General features: G+C 43.4%; 1 protein-coding gene across 3 annotated transcripts in view; it reads right to left on the bottom strand.

Annotated features, from left to right (window-relative positions):
• LOC139221065 (NLR family CARD domain-containing protein 3-like) overlaps positions 1–15771 on the bottom strand; it is a 191847-nt gene that overhangs the window by 117036 nt on the left and 59040 nt on the right. Inside the window, exons 23-29 of one of the 3 annotated variants that reach the window (XM_070852974.1) lie at positions 14610–14783; positions 13780–13953; positions 13058–13231; positions 12260–12433; positions 7892–8065; positions 5992–6165; positions 5162–5335 (exon numbers count right to left, since the gene is read on the bottom strand). The exons of the other annotated variants lie outside the window; for them this stretch is intronic. Of the exons in view, the coding sequence (XP_070709075.1) occupies positions 5162–5335; positions 5992–6165; positions 7892–8065; positions 12260–12433; positions 13058–13231; positions 13780–13953; positions 14610–14783 (1218 nt within the window). The remainder of the gene's footprint in view (positions 1–5161; positions 5336–5991; positions 6166–7891; positions 8066–12259; positions 12434–13057; positions 13232–13779; positions 13954–14609; positions 14784–15771) is intronic. 3 annotated transcript variants of the gene reach the window in all.

The raw sequence follows: 15771 nt of genomic DNA, 5'->3' as shown, positions 1-15771 counted from the left end.
AGGTGACATTTTGGAAACAGGACGCCGTTAATCTTTTAATATTAATTAATATTTCCCTCATTGTTTCTGACCGTCATGTATTCTGTCACGCTTGTTTTAAAGAATCCACGTGTTTTAAAAAGTTTCTATCTCTTGTTGATGCTGGAAAGTGAATGTACCTCTAGAGCTGTAAAATGTGCCGGGGCTCTTATTGCTGTTGTTTGACGGTCTTCTGGCAGCCGCTGTTGTGGGAGGGAAACCCCCCCAACTCAGGCCAGAGACTAAGTGTCCGCCGTCTCCTTCCAGGTTTTTCTCTGAAGAGTCGATCTTCCAAAAAGGCAGCGGCAGACTTCAGAGTTCAGAGCAGTCCAGGTTTATTGTCGACAAAAAAGCCCAAAGACCTGAACGAGACCAAATCCTGGACAGTTCTGACTAAACGATGCAAAGGTCCCTTCTTTTCTAGCCCAACATCAGCAGAAGGATCTCATCTGCCTGCCCCCCAGCATCTGCACCCAGCCAGTTAGAATCCACCACACTTCACCAGGAGGAGTTTGTCCCTCTGGCCTGAATGTGACCGGATCACTTTGTCCTGCCGGGGGAATGATTACTGAGCACTTATTATTCTTATTGATCCCACAGCAGCTCCTGCTGACACCATCAGGCTCCAACTCTTCCTCAATACATGTTTTAAAAACAAAGGATTCACTTCACTTTACTCCGTTAGGTTCTGCTTTCCTCTGACGGCATGTTTTACAAACACAGTGTAAAAGGACATATTTAAAACTGAGTATGAAACGTGATATTTGGTTACATCCTGGTGACTTTGATTCATTCTCATTGATCGGTTACATGTTCCATCACCTTTGTTATCTGATCAACACTCCTGTCATACCGACCATCGTGTTACACATCGTTATCACTTCCTCCTCCATCAAATCAACACTTCATCAATACATCCTATTTACATCCTATTTACATCCTATTTACGAGAGCCAGTCTTGGTTTTGTCCGTGGTGTCCTCCGTCAGTCGTCGCTGGATGAAGCTCTCCTCTCCTCCACCTCCCAGTAACATGGTCCAGTCAGAGCCTCTCCACACACAAGCTGCTGCTGCTGCTTCAACCTCTCTGGATCATCAGGACTCAGATGATCCACTCCTGATGCCTCCACCTCACCACCTCCAGCTGATGAGAGAAGAAGTCCTACATCAGTGTTTGCAGAGACTCCCTTCATCAGTGTTGCACACACATATTAGCTCATGTCAGTCACAGAGTTGTGATGTCATTCTTTATTGTGTCTGCTGCTCTTCCTCAGGTTTCTTTGATTTGTTTCCCCGTTAAACTTTAGTTTGGGGCCAGTTTCTCCTGATCCAGATCAAGCTTCTAAAAACAGGGTGTCGTGTGCTGTAAAGACTGTGAAGCATGTTTGGGGAAAATGTAGAGTTAGTGATGTTCGGCTCTATAAATGAAACTGACTTGACTACTAACAGTGTTTAGTACCTCAGAGTCTCCAGTCTGCAGTCTGGACTCTCCACAAGATCAGACAGCAGCTTCACTCCTGAATCCTGCAGCTCGTTTCCTCTCAGCTCCAGATCTCTCAGATGGGAGGGGTTGGACTTCAGAGCTGAGACCAGAGGAGCACAGCTGACCTCTGACAGACTGCAGCACATCAATCTGAATAAAGAATAAATGATGTAACTTTAGAAGACGATGTTCACTGAAATCATTCAGCGTTTAATAATCAGCTCAGAGCTGAAGAAGGTTTAGAACGGAGACGTTTAGTAAATCTCCAAACAGCTGAACCCAACAGGATGCAGGTTAAACAGTGTAAAATACAAACAGTGACACTGAGCTCTCATTAATATTCATGACAACGTGCTGCTTCTTCAGTAAAGACGCAGTGACGTCACCTCTTCAACTCTGCAGCTCCACCAGTGGCTCCATCTCTACAAACTCATGTTGTGCAGCCAAACACAATAAAAACCCTCAGAAACTGATTTAAGATTCGACTCCAGATCCCAAACTTCTGAAAGATGCCAAAGATGTCAGGATGGATTTAGAGGAAAAGACACTTTAGCAGTAACATACTGAGTGTGGTTCAGTTTCCCCAGTTTAATAACAGTAACTAGAAACAGTTCCTGAATAACTGCAGTGTGAATGCTGCTCTGCTTCCATCTGGTGGCTCAAACGTCACTAATGAGCTGCTGCTCATCAGCTGTCACTCTGTGCTCACACGCAGCTCTTTTCATTGAGATTTCTTGAGATTGAGATCCAGGTTTTACTCAGAACGGTACGTGTCGCGGCCATAACGTGTGGCCCAGTGGAGAGAAGAGGGTCTGCTGAACACGTACATGTAGTTTGAGGTCTCTACCTTTAAAATGAGAGAACTGGAGCAGGTTAGAAAAGTCTTAGTTTCTGCCTCCCTCCTCAACTTTCAGCTCTCACTTAACATGGCGGTCAATGAGGCAGTCGGTCGGCACTCCCGTCGCTCCGAGGCTCGTAGCGGGAGCTGCGTACGTTTCTGCGTGTTCTGAGTCACATCGCTGTGTCGGCAAGGATTTTCCCGACGTTTTGATGCACAAATGGTGAGTGTGAGTGACACACTGAGGGCGTGAGAGCGTTTTAAAGACAACATTTCCAGGCGAACTTTCCGCTCCACATACACACTCATTATAAAATGTGAGAAGGAGGGAAAACGGCACAAAACTAAAACTGTGATCTTGTCAAAACAGTAGATCACAGAGCTGAACCGACACCACCGTGAGCAGCAGGAGACTCTGCTGAAGATGAAGATGTGTCATTTGTTTGGACAAAGTTGAAAAATGACCTCAATGTCACAGTTTTAAAAGTCCAAACTTTGTGGGTTTGGTCAAAGATTTCAGAGCCAAAATAACATTAGAGTGAATGAGGGGGTTGAAGTGGTTTCCTGGTGCTTTGGGGCCGAAAGTTCAAAAACCGTGAGTCCGACAGCTGAAATGGTCACAGGCTCTTAAAGAAGACACATTTCTCTACGTTTTGATGTATAAATTGTGTAGAAAAAGTTGAAGGTGTCGACGTTAAAAGGGCTGAAGAGAGAAAATTGTTGAAGAAGCACAAAGGCTGAGTAGCAGCAGGTGGTGACATCACTGATGACATCACCCACTCTAGGCAGCGCAATACACACTCATTATAAAATGTGAGAAGGAGGGAAAACGGCACAAAACTAAAACTGTGATTTCGTCAAAACCGTAAAAGATATCAAAAAGCTGAATGATGTGGAAACAGCTGAAGGTCTTGTGACCTGTTTAACAGTTGAATGGAGTCTCTAGCTGAAAGTATGAGGGAGCTATAAGCTTTCTAAGTGGAGGAAGTTGAAGAGAATTTGAAAATTCCTCCCAAAAAGTTCAGTTTTAAAGAAAAGTTTAAATATTGTAAAAAGTTTCAAAGGTAGAATTGTGAAAAGTCAAAGCTCCCTAGAGACCGACGAGCTGAACACTTTGATGTTGGAACCGTTTCTGTAGCTCAAAGTGTGGAGCAGTTGAAACGCTGCAATGAAGAATAAAACAGGATATCAATAGTGTGAATGCTGCAACACAGCATTCACACTATTGATTTCACAAGTTTAACGTCACCACAACCTTCACATCATATTAATCTGAGCACAGAAGTCAAACGTGGTGTTTAGTACCTCAGAGTCTCCAGTCTGCAGTCTGGACTCTCCAGAAAACCACACAGCAGCTTCACTCCTGAATCCTGCAGCTTGTTTCCACTCAGCTCCAGCTCTCTCAGATGGGAGGGGTTGGACTTCAGAGCTGAGGCCAGATGAGCACAGCTGACCTCTGACAGACTGCAGTCCTTCAATCTGAATAAAGAATAAATGATGGAGCTAAAAATCCATATAAAATGCAGTCAGAAGTGTTGAGGGTTTGAATCTGCAGCTCAGCATCACTGTGTCCTCATCAATGAGCTTTTCCCTAAAAGGAGCAGAGAGACTTTCTCATTGTGTTACTGTGGATCAGCATCATGTCGACCTTCTACGGACAAATAACCATTAATAACATGCTGCTGATCTCAGTCAGGTCTGGAAGATCAATACTTTTCTGGTCTGAAGGATCAATATGATTGATCAGACGTCGATCAGCACATTGGAACAGAAGTAGGAACATTTCTGCTTCAGGAGGTAAACGTGATCCATTTAAAAACAGATAATGATTCAGGGGATCTTCTGAATGTAGATGTGACCATTTACCAATAATTCTGAGCATGAACTCACTTTAACCACCAACAGAGGACATTTTCTACACTTTCTTCAACAAACACAGATCTGTTGTGGCTGCACACTGAATTTAATCCAGGAAACATGAAAATATGAACAAGAGGATATTTACATCTTTAAGGTTGTTAGTTATATATGAAGAGAAATGAGGTTCAGTTGTTAACTGAACACATCAGATCTACAATAGTGACAGAGAGTCAGTGAACTGACCTCAGAGTCTCCAGTCTGCAGTCTGGACTCTCCAGAAAACCACACAGCAGCTTCACTCCTGAATCCTGCAGCTTGTTCTCACTCAGCTGCAGATCTCTCAGATGGGAGGGGTTGGACTTCAGAGCTGAGACCAGAGGAGCACAGCTGACCTCTGACAGACTGCAGCACTTCAATCTGAATAAAGAATAAATGATGTAACTTCAGAAGACGATGTTCAGTGAATCATTCAGCGTTTAATAATCAGCTCAGAGCTGAAGAAGGTTTAGAACGGAGACGTTTAGTAAATCTCCAAACAGCTGAACCCAACAGGATGCAGGTTAAACAGTGTAAAATACAAACAGTGACACTGAGCTCTCATTAATATTCATGACAACGTGCTGCTTCTTCAGTAAAGACGCAGTGACGTCACCTCTTCAACTCTGCAGCTCCACCAGTGGCTCCATCTCTACAAACTCATGTTGTGCAGCCAAACACAATAAAAACCCTCAGAAACTGATTTAAGATTCGACTCCAGATCCCAAACTTCTGAAAGATGCCAAAGATGTCAGGATGGATTTAGAGGAAAAGACACTTTAGCATTAACATACTGAGTGTGGTTCAGTATCCCCAGTTTAATAATAGCAAGAATAATAATAATAATAATAATTTCACAAGTTTAACGTCACCACAACCTTCACATCATATTAATCTGAGCACAGAAGTCAAACGTGGTGTTTAGTACCTCAGAGTCTTCAGTCTGCAGTCTGGACTCTCCAGAAAACCACACAGCAGCTTCACTCCTGAATCCTGCAGCTTGTTGTAACTCAGCTCCAGATCTCTCAGATGGGAGGGGTTGGACTTCAGAGCTGAGACCAGAGGAGCACAGCTGACCTCTGACAGACTGCAGCACCTCAATCTGAATAAAGAATAAATGATGGAGACAAACATTCAGTCATAATATGAGCTTTTCCCTAAAAGGAGCAGAGAGACTTTCTCATAGTTACTGTGGATCAGCATCATGTCCACCTTCTACAGACATCATCCAAATGTCAGCACAACATTCAGACACCTATTGATGATCAATAACATGCTGCTGATCTCAGTCAGGTCTGGAATCAGAGGATCAGTTCTACATTGGTCCTTTAAACAGCTGCATTTAGAAACAGGCTCTGATCTCTGAGAGTCCCTCTATATATGAGTGAGTGTGTTCTGAAGATCAATGTCAGTGATCAGACATTATTGGTGAACACACTGAAATCAACAGGAACCAAAGAAATGTTTCTACTTCAGTGAGTAAACTTGATCAGTTTAAAACAGATATTAGTTCAGAGGTTCTTCTGGATTCAGATGTGACCATTTACCAACAATTCTAAACATTCATTCCCTTTAAAACTAAGAGAGAACATTTCCTACACTTTCTTCAAGAAGCACAAACCTGTTGTGACTGCTCACTCAACTCAGAAAGGAAATGAACAACTTCATGCATCTTAGTTATATATGAATTGAAATGAGGTTCAGTTGTTAACTGAACACATCAGATCTACAATAGTGACAGAGAGTCAGTGAACTGACCTCAGAGTCTCCAGTCTGCAGTCTGGACTCTCCAGAAAACCACACAGCAGCTTCACTCCTGAATCCTGCAGCTCGTTGTCACTCAGCTCCAGATCTCTCAGATGGGAGGGGTTGGACTTCAGAGCTGAGACCAGAGGAGCACAGCTGACCTCTGACAGACTGCAGTCCTTCAATCTGAATAAAGAATAAATGATGGAGACAAACATTCAGTCATAATATGAGCTTTTCCCTAAAAGGAGCAGAGAGACTTTCTCATAGTTACTGTGGATCAGCATCATGTCCACCTTCTACAGACATCATCCAAATGTCAGCACAACATTCAGACACCTATTGATGATCAATAACATGCTGCTGATCTCAGTCAGGTCTGGAATCAGAGGATCAGTTCTACATTGGTCCTTTAAACAGCTGCATATAGAAACAGGCTCTGATCTCTGAGAGTCCCTCTATATATGAGTGAGTGTGTGTGTGTGTGTGTGTGTGTGTGTGTGTGTGCCCTATATGGCCCTATATGGCATAGGCCATATAGGCGGGCGCCTAGAGCGCCACCTGCTGGAGGGGCGCTGCTGCAAGCCCTCAAAAACAAAACAATTAAAACAATAAATAAAATAAGATAAATAACAGTAATAATTTGCCTCCCCGACTGGCACCCTTTCCTCGTGGTCTGTCTGTCTGTTCCTCGTGCCCCCCCCCTTCCCGTCCTGTCCTGCACCGTGCACTGTGAGAGAGGGTGGGACGAGTCATCGGTGCTCTTCTCAGGTAGCGGTTCCTTTTGACAGAAGTCAACAAGTCATATTTGTCATCATGAAAAGGCCCGAGCCCTCAGGTGAGGCTTTCAGGGAGCGGAGAGAAGAGGAGGCAGAGAAGAGAAGAGGTCCCAGTGTAGGGGTGTCGTCTTTTCTAACATTAAAAAATGCCCTTTGACTTTTCATCTGTACAGCTGGAGGCCGGCTAAGTTGAAATAAAGCAAAGTTGCCTAATAGTTCTACTGCAGATACTGCAGCTACTGTGGAACTATATAATTCTAGTGCTTTTATTTTAGTAATGCAGAACCACTACTAGAGAATGATTCATGTTATGTTGAACACATCAGTAGTCTGTCTGTCTGTCTGTCTGTCTGTCTGTCTGTCTGTCTGTCTGTCTGTCTGTCTGTCTGTCTGTCTGTCTGTCTGTCTGCCTGTCTGCCTGCTGCAGCTCCATGTTTAACTTGTACTGTATATTCTAGTTCTATGTTGTCTTGTTGGCACACTCTGCTTCTATAAGGCCTGTTGTTACCAAGTGTTCACTGACCAAAGCACCATCTCCATTTATGTTGTTGAAAACAGATTTGCTGTCACTGGGACTGACTTTGACTTAAACCCACAGTGTAACTTTAGTATTCTGTTTTTATATTATATTGCACTGTTTTGTGTTGTTTGAACGTAGCACCTTTTTATTGTTCATATTGTGGGAGCTGTCAGGACTTTCTAAATATTTGCAAACAGGAACTCTGGTTTTATTTATGTTATTTCATTTAATTATTATTTTTTTATTGTTATTTATGTTATTCTAGTGTGTGTTTGTTTGTGTGCTAACAATGAAACCTTTAAGGTCTGTCATACGACTGTTGTCCATTAATGACTGGGGTGGTGTGTGCGCGCGGAGGGGTGGTGGCGCCAAACCATAATCTCACCTAGGGCACCAAAATGGCTCTGATTCTAAACATTCAGTCCCTTTAAAACTAAGAGAGAACATTTCCTACACTTTCTTCAAGAAGCACAAACCTGTTGTGACTGCTCACTCAACTCAGAAAGGAAATGAACAACTTCATGCATCTTAGTTATATATGAAGAGAAATGAGGTTCAGTTGTTAACTGAACACATCAGATCTACAATAGTGACAGAGAGTCAGTGAACTGACCTCAGAGTCTCCAGTCTGCAGTCTGGACTCTCCAGAAAACCACACAGCAGCTTCACTCCTGAATCCTGCAGCTTGTTGTAACTCAGCTCCAGATCTCTCAGATGGGAGGGGTTGGACTTCAGAGCTGAGACCAGAGGAGCACAGCTGACCTCTGACAGACTGCAGTCCTTCAATCTGAATAAAGAATAAATGATGGAGACAAACATTCATTCATAATATGAGCTTTTCCCTAAAAGGAGCAGAGAGACTTTCTCATAGTTACTGTGGATCAGCATCATGTCCACCTTCTACAGACATCATCCAAATGTCAGCACAACATTCAGACACCTATTGATGATCAATAACATGCTGCTGATCTCAGTCAGGTCTGGAATCAGAGGATCAGTTCTACATTGGTCCTTTAAACAGCTGCATTTAGAAACAGGCTCTGATCTCTGAGAGTCCCTCTATATATGAGTGAGTGTGTTCTGAAGATCAATGTCAGTGATCAGACATTATTGGTGAACACACTGAAATCAACAGAAACCAAAGAAATGTTTCTACTTCAGTGAGTAAACTTGATCAGTTTAAAACAGATATTAGTTCAGAGGTTCTTCTGGATTCAGATGTGACCATTTACCAACAATTCTAAACATTCATTCCCTTTAAAACTAAGAGAGAACATTTCCTACACTTTCTTCAAGAAGCACAAACCTGTTGTGACTGCTCACTCAACTCAGAAAGGAAATGAACAACTTCATGCATCTTAGTTATATATGAAGAGAAATGAGGTTCAGTTGTTAACTGAACACATCAGATCTACAATAGTGACAGAGAGTCAGTGAACTGACCTCAGAGTCTCCAGTCTGCAGTCTGGACTCTCCAGAAAACCACACAGCAGCTTCACTCCTGAATCCTGCAGCTTGTTCTCACTCAGCTCCAGATCTCTCAGATGGGAGGGGTTGGACTTCAGAGCTGAGACCAGAGGAGCACAGCTGACCTCTGACAGACTGCAGTCCATCAATCTGAATAAAGAACAAATAAAGTGAAATGATTTATTTATTCAGGACAATGTTCCTCTGAAGACCAACCTGCCACAGCAGGGGTGTCTGATCGTTGGCTTGGAGGTAAAAACTAGAACATATCCGACAACACTGACACAATTTACAGAGCGCCATCAAATTAAAGATGTAAGGTTTGGAGGACATGTGGATTTTAGATGAAGGACAGAAAAGTGGACCAAAGTGTGGCCGTCTGAAAGGTCTGCAGAACGGAGAACAAGCACAGTGGAAGCACGACAGATGTCAGCACTCACCTGGTGACTATGTGGGCGACAATGGAGACTGAGAGCGACGGCTTTGGTGACGTGCTAAATACATTAGAGCCCATGTGCAGGACAGCAAGTAGCATTGGGGGCTAGCCTCTACTGCTGCCTCGGTAGTTCACCCTGAGCCTGTTCAGCCCACAGCTAGTGCGGCCTCACGTGCTGCGTCTGTCTACCGGGGGCCACTTTGGGACTGAGGGTGCTAGCATCACGTAGGGAGAAACCACAAACACACTTCCACTAGCATTAGCAACATGGTCATCTGTGCTGCACTAGTAACATCAGGATGAAGTCGTCAGTCAGACATCAACTGGAGCTCTACAGACTGGACTATTACTGAGAGCTGCGGCCACAACAAGACCCTGATGTTTGGGTTCAGAAACATCACATCATCGTCTATCAAAGCCTTTCTGATCAACTCTGGTTCTGTTACTGATTAGCCAGGCTGTGAGTGCTTTACTGGATTTGGGACTCAGCAGAAAGCAAATGTTTCCTCCACCACACCGATGCTCATGTTGCTCGGCCCTTAACGAGGTGGGGGTGTCGCATTGATCTACAGGTCATTCTGTCTGTTTAAACTCCAGACTTTCTCCAAACATTCAGCTCATTTGAGGCTGTTGTGGTAAAAGGATCTCTATCCAGTAGAAAACAGCTTTGTCCCAGAAACAGGCTCCTCCATGGGCTCTTCTAGAAACCACCTGACTCTCACTGATGTCTTCAGCGACTCTGATTGGATTTTTAATACTGCTGATTTCATTATTCACCTCTATGAAAAGCCTTTTTGCCACTTTTGGTTGTTCTCAGTTTGCACATGCTCAGTTCTAACACCCCCCAGACTAGATTCTGTGAGTGTCTGAGCTGTCTGCCTTTCTCCTGCCTCAGCTTTGCCTCCTGGTTGTTCATGTAGTCTCTCTCATTCCAGCTCTGCTTGGTGAAGAGGAGGCCATGTGACTCTGGTCCCATCTGATGTCGCCCCAGTTCCCCCCAGATCCATGTTCTTCAGGTACGTTTACTATCTAGAATTTAGTCGTCCTGATTGTCTGAACTGTGACTTTCTAGTGGTCTGTTCTGAACACAGCTCATCCACTGTGTGTCTGCTGCTCTTCCTCAGGTTTCTTTGATTTGTTTCCCTGTTAAACTTTAGTTTGGGGCCAGTTTCTCCTGATCCAGATCAAGCTCCTAAAAACAGGGTGTCGTGTGCTGTAAAGACTGTGAAGCATGTTTGGGGAAAATGTAGAGTTAATGATGTTCGGCTCTATAAATGAAACTGACTTGACTACTAACAGTGTTTAGTACCTCAGAGTCTCCAGTCTGCAGTCTGGACTCTCCAGAAAACCACACAGCAGCTTCACTCCTGAATCCTGCAGCTTGTTCTCACTCAGCTCCAGATCTCTCAGATGGGAGGGGTTGGACTTCAGAGCTGAGACCAGAGGAGCACAGCTGACCTCTGACAGACTGCAGTCCATCAATCTGAATAAAGAACAAATAAAGTGAAATGATTTATTTATTCAGGACAATGTTCCTCTGAAGACCAACCTGCCACAGCAGGGGTGTCTGATCGTTGGCTTGGAGGTAAAAACTAGAACATATCCGACAACACTGACACAATTTACAGAGCGCCATCAAATTAAAGATGTAAGGTTTGGAGGACATGTGGATTTTAGATGAAGGACAGAAAAGTGGACCAAAGTGTGGCCGTCTGAAAGGTCTGCAGAACGGAGAACAAGCACAGTGGAAGCACGACAGATGTCAGCACTCACCTGGTGACTATGTGGGCGACAATGGAGACTGAGAGCGACGGCTTTGGTGACGTGCTAAATACATTAGAGCCCATGTGCAGGACAGCAAGTAGCATTGGGGGCTAGCCTCTACTGCTGCCTCGGTAGTTCACCCTGAGCCTGTTCAGCCCACAGCTAGTGCGGCCTCACGTGCTGCGTCTGTCTACCGGGGGCCACTTTGGGACTGAGGGTGCTAGCATCACGTAGGGAGAAACCACAAACACACTTCCACTAGCATTAGCAACATGGTCATCTGTGCTGCACTAGTAACATCAGGATGAAGTCGTCAGTCAGACATCAACTGGAGCTCTACAGACTGGACTATTACTGAGAGCTGCGGCCACAACAAGACCCTGATGTTTGGGTTCAGAAACATCACATCATCGTCTATCAAAGCCTTTCTGATCAACTCTGGTTCTGTTACTGATTAGCCAGGCTGTGAGTGCTTTACTGGATTTGGGACTCAGCAGAAAGCAAATGTTTCCTCCACCACACCGATGCTCATGTTGCTCGGCCCTTAACGAGGTGGGGGTGTCGCATTGATCTACAGGTCATTCTGTCTGTTTAAACTCCAGACTTTCTCCAAACATTCAGCTCATTTGAGGCTGTTGTGGTAAAAGGATCTCTATCCAGTAGAAAACAGCTTTGTCCCAGAAACAGGCTCCTCCATGGGCTCTTCTAGAAACCACCTGACTCTCACTGATGTCTTCAGCGACTCTGATTGGATTTTTAATACTGCTGATTTCATTATTCACCTCTATGAAAAGCCTTTTTGCCACTTTTGGTTGTTCTCAGTTTGCACATGCTCAGTTCTAACACCCCCCAGACTAGATTCTGTGAGTGTCTGAGCTGTCTGCCTTTCTCCTGCCTCAGCTTTGCCTCCTGGTTGTTCATGTAGTCTCTCTCATTCCAGCTCTGCTTGGTGAAGAGGAGGCCATGTGACTCTGGTCCCATCTGATGTCGCCCCAGTTCCCCCCAGATCCATGTTCTTCAGGTACGTTTACTATCTAGAATTTAGTCGTCCTGATTGTCTGAACTGTGACTTTCTAGTGGTCTGTTCTGAACACAGCTCATCCACTGTGTGTCTGCTGCTCTTCCTCAGGTTTCTTTGATTTGTTTCCCTGTTAAACTTTAGTTTGGGGCCAGTTTCTCCTGATCCAGATCAAGCTCCTAAAAACAGGGTGTCGTGTGCTGTAAAGACTGTGAAGCATGTTTGGGGAAAATGTAGAGTTAATGATGTTCGGCTCTATAAATGAAACTGACTTGACTACTAACAGTGTTTAGTACCTCAGAGTCTCCAGTCTGCAGTCTGGACTCTCCACAAGATCAGACAGCAGCTTCACTCCTGAATCCTGCAGCTCGTTTCCAAACAGCTCCAGCTCTCTCAGATGGGAGGGGTTGGACTTCAGAGCTGAGGCCAGAGGAGCACAGCTGACCTCTGACAGACTGCACCACATCAATCTGAATAAAGAATAAATGATGGAGCTAAAAATCCATATAAAATGCAGTCAGAAGTGTTGAGGGTTTGAATCTGCAGCTCAGCATCACTGTGTCCTCATCAATGAGCTTTTCCCTAAAAGGAGCAGAGAGACTTTCTCATTGTGTTACTGTGGATCAGCATCATGTCGACCTTCTACGGACAAATAACCATTAATAACATGCTGCTGATCTCAGTCAGGTCTGGAAGATCAATACTTTTCTGGTCTGAAGGATCAATATGGTTGATCAGACGTCGATCAGCACATTGGAACAGAAGTAGGAACATTTCTGCTTCAGGAGGTAAACGTGATCCATTTAAAACCAGATAATGATTCAGGGGATCTTCTGAATGTAGATGTGACCATTTACCAATAATTCTGAGCATGAACTCACTTTAACCACCAACAGAGGACATTTTCTACACTTTCTTCAACAAACACAGATCTGTTGTGGCTGCACACTGAATTTAATCCAGGAAACATGAAAATATGAACAAGAGGATATTTACATCTTTAAGGTTGTTAGTTATATATGAAGAGAAATGAGGTTCAGTTGTTAACTGAACACATCAGATCTACAATAGTGACAGAGAGTCAGTGAACTGACCTCAGAGTCTCCAGTCTGCAGTCTGGACTCTCCAGAAAACCACACAGCAGCTTCACTCCTGAATCCTGCAGCTTGTTTCCACTCAGCTCCAGATCTCTCAGATGGGAGGGGTTGGACTTCAGAGCTGAGACCAGAGGAGCACAGCTGACCTCTGACAGACTGCAGCACCTCAATCTGAATAAAGAATAAATGATGTAACTTTAGAAGACGATGTTCACTGAAATCATTCAGCGTTTAATAATCAGCTCAGAGCTGAAGAAGGTTTAGAACGGAGACGTTTAGTAAATCTCCAAACAGCTGAACCCAACAGGATGCAGGTTAAACAGTGTAAAATACAAACAGTGACACTGAGCTCTCATTAATATTCATGACAACGTGCTGCTTCTTCAGTAAAGACGCAGTGACGTCACCTCTTCAACTCTGCAGCTCCACCAGTGGCTCCATCTCTACAAACTCATGTTGTGCAGCCAAACACAATAAAAACCCTCAGAAACTGATTTAAGATTCGACTCCAGATCCCAAACTTCTGAAAGATGCCAAAGATGTCAGGATGGATTTAGAGGAAAAGACACTTTAGCATTAACATACTGAGTGTGGTTCAGTATCCCCAGTTTAATAATAGCAAGAATAATAATAATAATAATAATTTCACAAGTTTAACGTCACCACAACCTTCACATCATATTAATCTGAGCACAGAAGTCAAACGTGGTGTTTAGTACCTCAGAGTCTCCAGTCTGCAGTCTGGACTCTCCAGAAAACCACACAGCAGCTTCACTCCTGAATCCTGCAGCTTGTTGTGACTCAGCTCCAGATCTCTCAGATGGGAGGGGTTGGACTTCAGAGCTGAGACCAGAGGAGCACAGCTGACCTCTGACAGACTGCAGTCCTTCAATCTGAATAAAGAATAAATGATGGAGACAAACATTCATTCATAATATGAGCTTTTCCCTAAAAGGAGCAGAGAGACTTTCTCATAGTTACTGTGGATCAGCATCATGTCCACCTTCTACAGACATCATCCAAATGTCAGCACAACATTCAGACACCTATTGATGATCAATAACATGCTGCTGATCTCAGTCAGGTCTGGAATCAGAGGATCAGTTCTACATTGGTCCTTTAAACAGCTGCATTTAGAAACAGGCTCTGATCTCTGAGAGTCCCTCTATATATGAGTGAGTGTGTTCTGAAGATCAATGTCAGTGATCAGACATTATTGGTGAACACACTGAAATCAACAGAAACCAAAGAAATGTTTCTACTTCAGTGAGTAAACTTGATCAGTTTAAAACAGATATTAGTTCAGAGGTTCTTCTGGATTCAGATGTGACCATTTACCAACAATTCTAAACATTCATTCCCTTTAAAACTAAGAGAGAACATTTCCTACACTTTCTTCAAGAAGCACAAACCTGTTGTGACTGCTCACTCAACTCAGAAAGGAAATGAACAACTTCATGCATCTTAGTTATATATGAAGAGAAATGAGGGTCAGCTGTTAACTGAACACATCAGATCTACAATAGTGACAGAGAGTCAGTGAACTGACCTCAGAGTCTCCAGTCTGCAGTCTGGACTCTCCAGAAAACCACACAGCAGCTTCACTCCTGAATCCTGCAGCTTGTTTCCACTCAGCTCCAGATCTCTCAGATGGGAGGGGTTGGACTTCAGAGCTGAGACCAGAGGAGCACAGCTGACCTCTGACAGACTGCAGTACCTCAATCTGAATAAAGAATAAATGATGTAACTTTAGAAGACGATGTTCATTGAATCATTCAGTTTTTAATAATCAGCTCAGAGCTGAAGAAGGTTTAGAACGGAGACGTTTAGTAAATCTCCAAACAGCTGAACCCAACAGGATGCAGGTTAAACAGTGTAAAATACAAACAGTGACACTGAGCTCTCATTAATATTCATGACAACGTGCTGCTTCTTCAGTAAAGACGCAGTGACGTCACCTCTTCAACTCTGCAGCTCCACCAGTGGCTCCATCTCTACAAACTCATGTTGTGCAGCCAAACACAATAAAAACCCTCAGAAACTGATTTAAGATTCGACTCCAGATCCCAAACTTCTGAAAGATGCCAAAGAACAAAAGTCATCTCCAATATTTCTGTTAGGAACAGTGGAGTCATAAAATCAAAGCTTCTTCAGTTTAAACTCTTCAGTCACCAGAAGCATCATAAAGCTTCAGAAACATGTTGGAAAAAGAAAATCCTGAATATATTTGTTATTGTCTGATAGTTGAAACAGAGATTATTGATCTGTTCTTTGTATGCATGTCTTTTTTATTACCACTTATTTAAACCATGACGGGAACATGAGATGAAAATCAGCTGTTTAAGAGGTTCAGAGTGAATCCTTCTGTGCACATTGATCTTTATTACAGTTTGAAATGTGCAGCTCAACATTTCTCTGCTGCAGACAATGGACTAAACCACTGAAGAAGAAAACAGACTGAAACAAGCTTTTATGGTCTTTTAATGCATCTTCTCTTCAGCTTGAACTGTTTATGTTCTTGTGCTTTTATCATCTTTTACCTGCAGTTTAATGTCTTGTTTCTATTGTGCTTTCTGTCCCTGGAAGCACTTTGAATTGTGTAGCTGCCATTGAAGTCAGCTTTGTAACTGAAGTTCATTTAATTACTTTTGAGTTAAAAACAGGAATGATTTAGTTAATAAATAGATGTTTTGTTGTTTTATATAAATAAG

The sequence above is a fragment of the Pempheris klunzingeri genome, chromosome 21 (assembly GCF_042242105.1).
Source record: "Pempheris klunzingeri isolate RE-2024b chromosome 21, fPemKlu1.hap1, whole genome shotgun sequence".
NCBI classification, from domain to species: Eukaryota; Metazoa; Chordata; class Actinopteri; order Acropomatiformes; family Pempheridae; genus Pempheris; species Pempheris klunzingeri.
The sequence above is the reverse complement of the archived record's forward strand: the minus strand, read 5'-3'. Positions and strand labels throughout refer to the sequence as shown.